Source organism: Rattus norvegicus, chromosome 6, assembly GCF_036323735.1.
Source record: "Rattus norvegicus strain BN/NHsdMcwi chromosome 6, GRCr8, whole genome shotgun sequence".
NCBI classification, from domain to species: Eukaryota; Metazoa; Chordata; class Mammalia; order Rodentia; family Muridae; genus Rattus; species Rattus norvegicus.
In genome coordinates, this window is record NC_086024.1 from 112,868,729 (window position 1) to 112,879,683 (window position 10,955).

A 10,955-nucleotide genomic window follows, 5' to 3' on the forward strand; every position below is an offset into this window, starting at 1 on the left:
CTCATAGATAAATGTAGGATCTTTGGGCAGCTGCAAGCAACAGATACCCCAAGGCAATCTAATGTACCTGGAGCACTTTACCTGGCTAACCTTAAAATTCTCTGGACTCTACCCTGAGTGTTGCATGAGCCCCATGCTAGTGTCCCATGTGGTACAGTGCACATGGTCAAAAGACTATGGCTGGGGAGGTCACAGGCCCTGGTGGGGAATCTGACCAAGCCAGCTCAGTCAGTCAACCAGGGACTCCAGGGAGGTGGTGAGGAAATAAAAAGACAATCAGAGAACACTGTGAGGCTGAAGCAGGTTTATTTTTTTCCACTCTGCTTTTATATTTTTCTAGGTACCTGTAAAGAATAGGGCCCGTTCTTAGATCAAGGACAGAGGAGTCAAGGAAGGCAAAAAATAATGTGATCAAACCAGGCAACAAACAAAGTCCCCTGGTCACTGTACCTAGGATCTTATCAGGATGACCAAGATAAAAGGACACATACTTCCATTGAGTTTACCTTGAGCTTTGTATAAGTCCAAATGTAAATATTCTTATGTGAGCCTACTTCCTTGTCCTAGCTCAATGTCAAATGCTTGCCAAATTTCTAGAGCAGCACCAAGGGGTCTGCACAGGAATCAAACTGCCTTCTAATTACGTGTGTTGGGACTCACAGACTACTGCTGTTATCACCAAGATCTGTGTGAGAATAGATACCTTTCCGGGTCTTGTTTGTTTGTTTTGGTTTTGAAGCAGGTAATGGTTAATGAAGAGATACCTAGAACTTGCTGCCTCAGGCTGGCCTTGAAGTCAGAGAACTGATTGGCTTTATCTCCTGGGATTAAAGGTGTGTACCACTGAGCCTGGATCTTGCTACAAGTTCCACACTCTCCAGTTCAGTTTAATATCCTTGAACTCAGAATCCAAATCCATTTCTTTAATACTAGAACTCTCTATATTTTTTCTTATCTTGCTATACATATTCCAAATGCCGTTCATGAGATATAGGCAGAGAACAAGGTCTATGATGGGAATTTCTGAGACTTCCTTTGTCATTGCAATAATCTGGGTCTCTTAGCCTCAAGGTGACTGTTCAGAGAGGGGCAGACAGCAGTCATGTTGTTCATCAAAATACTACAAAAATAGACTTTTCTCCACCTACTGAAGAACCTGTCCGCTAAAAACTCTTGGTCCAGATCTGTACAATTCAGATCACTCTCAATACCAAGGTCTCCAATATTACTACTAAGATAGCCTATTGAGCCCCATTTAAAGCATTCCACTGCCTTTCAAAACCAAAGTGCCAAAATAGAGTCTTCCAACAAAAGCATGGTCGTGCCTCTCATAGCAATTCCCAAGTTCCTGGATCCAACTTCGGTTTCAGCTAGGGTTAATTGTGTGACTGTAATATTGCTCTCCTCTAGATTTCCACTGGACAGTGAGGGCTCATCATGGTGCAAGCACCCCAAATGCTATGCCTCTGTGGAAAAGGAGAGTTGACCTTAAGAACACAGATCCATCCCTTTTGTCCTATCCTCCAGTCCAGGTTTTGGTCTGTGACTTTCTGTTTTCCCACATTAATCATTTTAACATTGTCATCTGTAGACTCTTCTGTCTCTCATTAGCATAGCAAGCCAGTGGGCTGTAAGAATTGCCCTTTTGCTTCTTTCCTTGTTATGCTGATTCGATTCTGTTTGGAGCAGGATGTGGTAGTCTCGCGAGGTGTGGCCTTGTTGGAGGAGGGGCGTCGCTGTGGAGGCGGGGCTTTGGGGAAAGGTATATCTACCCAAGCTCTGTCCAGGCCCAGACACAGTACTCTCTCCTTCCTACCTTGGAGTTTATTTGGAGGTAGAGGCTCGCGGGATAGGTGATCTAGGCCCACGCGGTCTATACAAAGAGTTCCAGGGCAGTCAGGACAACCGAAAAAAGTAAGGGAAGAAAGGATCTTCCTTCTTCTGAGAAGCTGAAGTTCACCAGGTATGTTTGATTTGGGTCCTGAATACAGAAGCATCCGTGAGTACATGTATTTCATATTTTTCTTCCCAGAGTGTCCGGGATGTGGAGCAGAGGTCACCCGGTGTCAACCATGGATAAAAATTCTTTTTTTTTTTCTTTCCGGGGCTGGGGATCGAACCCAGGACTTTGCGCTTCCTGGGCAAGCGCTCTACCACTGAGCCAAATCCCCAACCCCATGGATAAAAATTCTTAAGGAGTTCCTTGACGACTGGGCTGCTCAAACCTGGCATCTTTCATTAGTTGCCTTGCCTGCCTGCTTTCCTCCCTCCTTCCTTCTCTGCAAGAAAGCAAGTCACTCTTGCTTTTATGTGTGGGATTTTGCAAGCGGGCTTGATATCTCTTGGTGTGCTGCATCCTGGAATTGTAAGCCAGATTACCCCCCACCCCCGCCTCCCTTGTAAACTGTGTATTGCTGGAATAGTTTAACCACAGCCACCGAAATGAAACTAGAACCAAGAGATAATGTTTAGTAGTGTGGGACTAGTCTTGGTACAGGAAAATAAGTGAGTTGTGCTAAGTGTTAGAGGTGCCAAATATCGGAGTCTTCTTCAGGCACTATGATGTAGATTAGTAGGACTATGAGGGGAAAGGAAGGTAGAACTAGAAATGCTTGCCCACAAGAAAAACTCCAGGGGTACAGTGTGTATTGTGTGCTTACCTCAGCAGTGGTGAAAAGACAAATCTCACAATGGCCAAGTTGGCAATCACAAAGGTTCAGGTGGCTCTCACTAGTGTTTTTAGATGTCCTTTATGAAAATGAGCAAAACGGTCTGGAGAAGCAGGTCAGTCGTTCAGGGCATGGGCTGTTCTTGTGTAGTTTGGTTCCAGACACTATCGCCAGTATCTGCTCACAGAGGAAAAGTTAATTTTCTCCAACGGAGTCTCACTGTTTACAAAACCACTCTTAAGGGAAGGACCCACACCAGATGTAGGTAGCCAACACAAAATGAACTGAGGAATGTTTTTCCAGGTTTTCTTTTTATTAGTTTTGTCCTATTCTGGTCAGTTGGTTTGTCACTAGGTCTTTCTCACATCTAAAGAGATGAAGTTGAACTTTCTGTTTGCTCTTTGTTTTCTCTGGATGGCCCAGGACTCCATGTAACTGTCTTGTCTATGTCAACTGCATATGTGTTATTTTGTGTCTCAAAGTAGAACTTAGTAACAAAACGTGTGGCTTCTTCCATTTTTCATTCATTTCATGAACTGAACAAAAGTTTAAGAGTTATTTATATCAGCATAATGTAGCTGTCTTCAGACACACCAGAAGAGGGCATCCTGAACACATTAGGTTGGGAGCCACCATGCAGTTGCCAGACATTGAACTCAGGACATTTGCAGGAAAAGTCAGTGCTTTCAACCAGGGAGCAATATCTGGAGCTCTGAACACAAGTTTTTGTTTCTTTTTCTTTATTGTTTTGAGCATGTCCATTCAAAGTGTGGTGGTGCATATTTGTGAGGGGTCTAGTGCTGTACTAAGGCCCTGATAAACACAAATGACCTTATAGTCTTGATTACTCTAAATTTCTTAAAAATCTCTTAAAATGGTATCTGAGTTTATTGTTTTATGAAGCCCTAGACTGCTCTTTTTGTATATGTTTCTCGTAATGATGAGATGAAATTTTTATTAAGCTATACAATTTGATGCTGTGTGCATAAATTTGATAAAAAGAATTCTTTCCAGGGTTCGAGGTTTCTAGATTGCTTTGCCTGGGTGGTGGACACAGAGGGAGAGAAGGCCCCTTCTCAGAAAGGACTCGGCTGTCCTTCTGTTTTTTATTTACTGAAGAGGAAATATATATCAAATATATTGTCAACATGGGACGAAGATCAACATCCTCCACCAAGAGTGGGAAGTTTATTAACCCCACAGACCAAGCCAGAAAGGAAGCCAGGCAGAGAGAATTGAAAAAGAACAAAAAACAACGCATGATGGTCCGAACTGCAGCTTTGAAGATGAAAGATCCCAAACAGATTATCCGGGACATGGAGACACTGGATGCAATGGAGTTTAACCCAGTGCAACAGCCACAGCTGCATGAGAAAGTACTGAAAGCTAAGCTGAAAAGGCTGCGGGAAATGTTTGAAAGAATTCTACACCTTTATCAAAAAGAAAACCCAGATGTGTACAAAGAATTGAGACAGCTACAGGTAGAATATGAACAAAAGAGAAATCAACGGATCCAGTATTTTGATGCGGTCAAGAACGCTCAGCATGTGGACTTAGAGAGCATCCTTTTGCCAGACATGCCCCATGCTCCTTCCAAAGTCTTCATCCAGGACATTCCCCTTCCTGGTGCCCAGCCGCCCTCCATCCTGAGGAAAGCCTCAGCATACGGGCCTCCAACCCCAGCAGTTCCTGTCCTGCCTCTCCAGGGTCCTGGTGTTCCACATTTGCCCCCTGGCAGAAAACCACCCGGCCCTCCACCTGGCCCTCCTCCTTCTCAAGTTCTGCTGGTGGATGGCTGTAAAGAGGGCTTTGCTCTAGGTCTTCCCCCTCAGAGACAAGATGAAGACATGCTGTACAGCCCAGAGCTTGCTCAGCGTGGTCATGATGAGGACATGTCCAGCACCAGGGAGGAGGATGGCTATCCGGAGGACATGGAGCAAGATACACATGATGAGAGTACTGGGGACAGAGACCCTGACAGATTGGACTCAGAGAGTCACCCCAGTGGTACTGAGAGCAACAATAGTAAAGAGAAAAGGTCAGGTCTGAGGGTGCGATGTGCTGATAAGCCTGGGAAATCAAGGAAGAACAGCATAAAGGAGCTGACTCCTCTTCAAGCCATGATGCTGCGAATGGCAGATCAGGAAATCCCCGAGGAAGGACGGGGAGTAGAGCAATTTTCAGAGGAGCAGGATGAGCAAGACTCTAAAGGTTCTGAAGTGGGGAAACAATCACAGAAGCAGGATAAAGAAGATTCCCACTCTGAGGGCACAACTGCTGCCTCTTCACAACACCAGGCTCCTCCACAGTCCATTCCTCCTCAGACACAAGCACCTCCCATGCCAGGACCACCTCTTCTACCTCCTGGACCATCTACAGGCCCTCCTCCTGGGCCACCTCCAAGGGCTACTGCATTCCTGAGACCACCTGGAATGCCAGGAATTCAAGGACCTCCTCCAGGCAGACTTCCTGGCCCTCCCCCAGGTCCTCCTCCAGGTCTACCCCCTCAGCCCCAGCAAGGACCTCTGCCAAGGCTTCCTCATGCACTTCCAGGGATCGCTCCTCATCCTGGGATGATTTGCCCATCCTTGGTGCCTCCTCTTGAACCTGCTCCACCTTCCCTTTACACGACAGGTCTCTTGCCCAACCCAGGGGTGGTGACTGCCCTGCCCAGCCTCATTCAGGGACCAAAGGCAGAAGGTGGAAGTGTAGTCACCATGGCGAAGAAAGCCACAGTGACCATCAGTGCCAAGCCCCAGATCACTAATCCCAAGGCAGACATCACACGGTTCGTGCCCACTGCACTGAGAGTGCGACGTGAGAATAAAGATGCTACTGTTTTCCAAAGAAGGTTGGAGGATGAAGCTGCTGTGCCCATTGCCAAAGCAGCCCCAAGATGGGGTCCCTCATTTCCTGCTTCAGCCCAAACTAAGGACGATGCTTATGAAGCGTTTATGAAAGAGATGGGAGGGCTGCTGTGACAGAGTCTCCTGCCAGGACAGGCTTCTCTCCAGAGGACTGGATTGTGGAACAACAGACTCTTGCTAAACTTAGAGGGAAGAGCAATGTCCACTGTCAGGTGTTGTCCAAGTCCCGTTCCAGGAGCCTCCTAATGTTTGTCTGCTGGGATCCCCACGCAACTCGTTTCTTTATAATCTACCAAGACGTGAAGGAATGAACGCTGCCAACCCCTGTTCCCTTTGACATCACCATATCCTCCGTCTCATCCCCTCTCTATTTTGGGAATTCTGTAAGGAAGGTCTTAGTTACTCGTTTTCACTCATGTGCAGTGGGGACTAGAGTAGAAAATTCTGGAGGAAAAAAGATTACTCCAACTTGACTTTTGTGATTGAGTTATATTTAATATTTTCCTGTAAATATTTTGTAATGCTTTCCTTGTACTGAATGGATTGCAATATCCCTTACTAATTCATCGCATGGTATGTGGGAAGAAATATACGATTCTGGGATTAAAGATAATTTTCCAAAAGTTAAAGTCTTTGAGTGTTTTATAAAGAAATAAAATGTTGCATATCAAGATAAAAAATGCTTTCCAAACTAGATTTCAAATGAGACCTTATTTCAAATATAATTAGTTGAAAGGTCAATGATGTGCAATGACCACTACTGGGAAACCCTGAGGGTGTCCTGCAACAAAGGCCTCCTGCACTGTGAGCACAAGGGACTGATGAGACTCTAGCATGATTTGGAATAATGCATCTCATTTCCCACACTGTCCTGTTACTCCGGATGGGTGGTAGATCACATCCCACCCACCAACTCATACCACAAGCCAGATATGGCACCCCCTTGGATAATTCACCATCCTCTAGATCTGCTTCAGGCTACAACCAATCCCCACTCCTTAAGTCTCCTGGCACAAGTACCCCGCAAAGCCCTTCACCCTCAATAGCAAATAAAAGCAGAACCAACGTGAATCCCTGTTGGCAGAACCTATAGCACCGCAGTCCTCTCGGGCCATCAGAATGGAGGGTTGCATCTGAAACTACAAATTGCCCAGCAGAAGGAGAGCAGCAGAGGGCTTGAGGCTGCAGCAGGAGGTGCAAGAGAGGAAGGTGCTAGACCTGTCAGAGATGGCATGCCATCAGCTGGAGAGGTTTGACGAGCTGAGGGAGCAGAAGCTGCAGAAGGACTTCCGGGACTTACAGGAAATGATGTAATAGAGTAGCAGATAAGACCTGGAACATCAGAAGAAGCTGAGAGCTGAGCATGGCTGCAGAGCCAAGCTTCTCTCCCTAAAGCTTGGAGAGGCCAAGCAACAGCAGCAAAAGAAGCAGGCTGATTAGGAGCGGCTTCCAGAGGAGGAAGGCCAGATCCCTGTGCGTTTCAGGTGCACCCTCAAGCAGAGGTGGTGCAGCTCAACGAGCAGCTGGACAGAGTTGCACATTCAGTAGAGACCTCCTGAACCTGGACCTGTCTGCCTTCCAGAGCCGGGGCAAGCAGCTGTGCGACTTCATCTCCGGACTCCTTTCTACCACCTTGGACATTGACTATCCCACAGCAGAGAACCAAGCTGAGGCTGAGGGAGCCCTGCAGGAAATGAGGGACCTCCTCTTCTATTTAGAGCAGGAGATCTCCAGAGGCACCTAAGTGAAGGAGGAGGAGTAGGAGGAGGCCCGCATCAAGGGACAGGAGTCACAGGGCCCCCAGTGCCCGAGGGCTCCTGCCGGGACCTCTGCCCCCAGCCCAAGCCCAGCAGGGACTCAGGCGAAGGAAGACCTGCAGGCACAGGTCCAGGATGGGACGACTCATTGGTACCAGCGACTTCAGGATGCTCCTGCCAAATGCGAGTTGGCCTTTGAGGACCTGAGCAGCAGCAAGGACAGTCAGGACAGAAGGATCAAGATGGACTTGCAGAAGGTAGCCACCATCCCAGTGAGCCAGATCTCCAGCAGCGCGGGTTCAAAGCTCAAGGAGGTTTTCGACAGACTCCACAGCCTGCTCTCTGGACAGCCTGTGCAATCTGGTGGGCGTCCCGTGTCTGTCAGTCTTCACCCTCAGGGGCTGGACTTTGTCCAGTACAAAGTGGCAGAGAAATTTGTCAAGCAAGGGGAGTTGGAAGTGGCCTCTCACCCCGAAGCTGCCTTCCCCATTGCGGCCGTGGCCTCTGGGATCTGGATGCTCCACCCCAGAGTGGGAGACCTCATCCTCGCTCAGCTCCACAGGCAGTGTCCCTACTCCGTTCCTTTCCACCCTGCTTTCAAGGAAGGGATGGCTTTGGAGGATTATGGACGGATGCTTGGCTACAGAGTGACACATTCCAAGGTGGAGGAACAGGACCACTTTCTGAAACGGATGTCCGGGATGATCTGTTTCTATGCTGTGATCATCCAGCTCCAGTGGCCATATGGAGACCAGCAGGAGCCTCACTTTCACGGGTTACAGCATGGCTAGGGCTGGTTGGCACAGGTCTTAAACCTGGAGCCTCTCCCGCATGTGACAGCCACTCTCCTCTTTGACTTCCTGGAGGTGTGTGGCAATGCCCTGGTGAAACAGTACCAGGTCCAGTTCTGGAAGCTGGTCATTGTCATCAGAGAGGACTACCTGCCCAGAATTGAAGCCATCACCAGCTTAGGACAGATGGGCTCTGTAGTGCGACTGCAGCAGTTCTTGGACAAATGTCTGCAGCGCAGGGAGATCCCTGTCCCCAGAGGTATTCTGACACCCTCCTTCTGGAACTCTTGATGTCCTTCTCAACTCTGTTTCTGGGGTGGGTGTGGCGGATGTGGGAGAGGAGGGACTCAGAGGGTGGGGGCCGTTTGTGGCAGGGGAAGGGAGGGGTGGGAGCTCTTTTAAGAATAAAGCAACGGATTTGGAAGAATCCTGTCAGGTTGAGAAGTTCGTCTGTGTGTTTGTCTTTACCTGTACCCTGTGAATGAGGCTCTTGTGCTTGACAGCCGTTCGTCAGACTCTTAGCAGCTTAGGTAGTTCTAGAGGTGTCACACACATCCAGAACAGGCCTTTTCCGTTTTCACAAGTATAAGGAGGGGTGAGAAAGGGGCACTTGGCACTTAGCTGAACCTTTCCTCTCTAGTGTCCTTCAGGAGATGGCTGACCATTTGCTCGGCTCTTAGCTTGTAGAAAGCCAAGGTGCATCTGTCTTCTGCAAGGCCTGTGCCACCTGGACACTGCTCTCTGGTACTTAGCCACAGGCCCTGTAGGGGAACACCAGGTGATCCTCCCTCCTAGTCTCACTTTCCTGCTTTTCCCCCCAGAATGTTATATTCGCTAAGGGCTTCCCCTCAGACCTCTTGGGGAAGGCGCTCCATGCTTGAACTTTTTTGAGACCGGAGAGTGGGGTCACTTAAGTCAAGAAGGCTCCCATAGAACCATTTTTTAGCACCCTCCTTTCTCAAAACCAGTAAATACCACCTGGGTGACTCTCACCCATTACCAAGGTCAGGTGCAACACAAGCTTTCCTCCAGGCACCACCGTGCCTTTCCGGGAAACAGCTCCTTCGTGTTCTCAGAAAACACTTCCAGGAAGGTTTCACCTCAGCCATGCTGCTCCCTTCATCATCGCCGCTCATCTCCTAACTCTGGCTGACCAGCATCAACTTTCCCCACAGACCAGACCACTTCTCTTCTTGACTACAAAGCCAGAGACCCATGGCCAAAGCTCACAAGTTCTGCTGCTTACAGGAAGGGGCTGCAACATGGTCCCCTTGTTCTACCACAAGTTCTACCAAGGCTTCCTCTTTCCCAACTCCTTCGCTGCCTAAGCTTGACTGTCATGGATCTGGCTCTGGGCATTGACCTTGACCTCAAACATCCATATGGCTGTCTCCTGGCATGAAAGGGGTGTGCCACCCGGCCTGCATTTAAGTTTTTCTACAACTCCAAATTGCTCTCTCTGACTGACCTTGAACTCAGAGATGTGCTTGGCTTTATCTCCTGGGATTGAAGGAATGTACCTTGGAGCCTGGAATTAAATTCCTCGCTCGGTAGTACCTTGCCAAACTCTGACACTCTCTCAGTTCAGTTCCATAGGGTTAACTCAGGATTCACCTGTGTTTAGTGTGCTGGTGCCCCTTTCATATTCAAACTCAATGTTTTAACTTCTCTCCTTTGTAAGCTTGCTATGCATATTTCAAATGGTCTTCCTTAGATGTAGGCAGAGAACCACGTCTCTGATGGGCATTTCTGAGATCTCCTTCCTCAACGCCATGAATCTGTGTCCAAACCTTAGCCTCGTCCACATTCTTCCAACTAGGGCAAAAAGCAGCCATGTTCTCCACCAAAATACTACAAAAAATCAGTCCTAAGGCCCCATACTGAAATTCTTCCCCACTGAAACCTCTTGGATAGCTCTGCCTGATTCAAATCACTGTTAGGAACCAGGTCTTCATACTCCTACTGAGATAGCCCTCTGAGCCGAACTTAAAGCATCCACTGCTTTCCAAGTCCAAAGATCCTCAATCCACAGTCTCCATGGAACTATGCTGGTGGGCTTTTATTATATGCCTTCCACATTTTCTTTCTTTCTTTGTTTCTTTCTTTCCTTCTTTCTTTGTTTTCATTTTTTAAATGAATTGCCTTGAACTCAAGTCTTCCCCCTTGAGTAGTGAGTACTGTAGAGAGTGAGTGACCTCCTCTTCAGCCTCGGTCAGCTCACTTCAACCTCTGAAAACCTTTCAGTATGCAGGGTTTAAATCCGAGATGGAGAGAGGTTAGGTCTTTCGAGTTTTTGTTTGTTTATGTGTTTGGTCTTTGTAAATTCCTGGGGTGGGTGGCTCAAACAAGCTAGGTAACTGGTTAAATTCGACAACCGGATGAGATAGGCAAACTTATGAACATCCAGCAAAAGTGAAGCAAACCCACACCCCACATAACTAAAGGAAAGCGTTGCCCGTGGTAAGTGATTGAGAAGGGAATGTTATTGGGTCTGAGAGGACAGTCGAGTGCACTCATTCCCAACACTCACAAGGTGGCTCAGAAACATCTGCTCTTCTAGGACCCAGCGGGTCCAAAGCCCTCTTCTAGCCTCCTAGAGCAGCAGGTCTGCATGTGGTTACAGAATACGTGGAGATAAAACACTGATATATACATACATATAATATACATTATATGTATATATTTGTACATCTCTATTACTTTTTGTTGCATGTAGCATAAGCTTGTGTCTGTTTCTGTTTACATGTGTTTGTGTGTGTGTCTGTGTTTGTGAAGCTACCACGACCTGTGCATAAAGTCTGAGATTGTCTGTTGTTTTTGGCTCTCTGTCTGACCCTGCTGTCCTCTGGTAGTCAAGTCTGGCTGCAAGAG

At 47.7% G+C, this 10,955-nt stretch overlaps 1 protein-coding gene and 1 pseudogene across 1 annotated transcript; both read left to right on the forward strand.

The window, feature by feature from the left end:
* The first annotated feature begins 3,485 nt into the window (after positions 1–3,485).
* On the forward strand, positions 3,486–5,868 carry LOC120103584 (WW domain-binding protein 11-like). Its single transcript, XM_039113339.2, has one exon. The coding sequence runs from the start codon at positions 3,818–3,820 to the stop codon at positions 5,648–5,650; it is 1,833 nt and encodes a 610-aa protein (XP_038969267.1). The 5' UTR covers positions 3,486–3,817; the 3' UTR covers positions 5,651–5,868.
* Positions 5,869–6,279: 411 nt separating this feature from the next.
* Positions 6,280–8,392, forward strand: Gle1-ps7 (GLE1 RNA export mediator, pseudogene 7; annotated as a pseudogene).
* Positions 8,393–10,955: the final 2,563 nt, after the last annotated feature.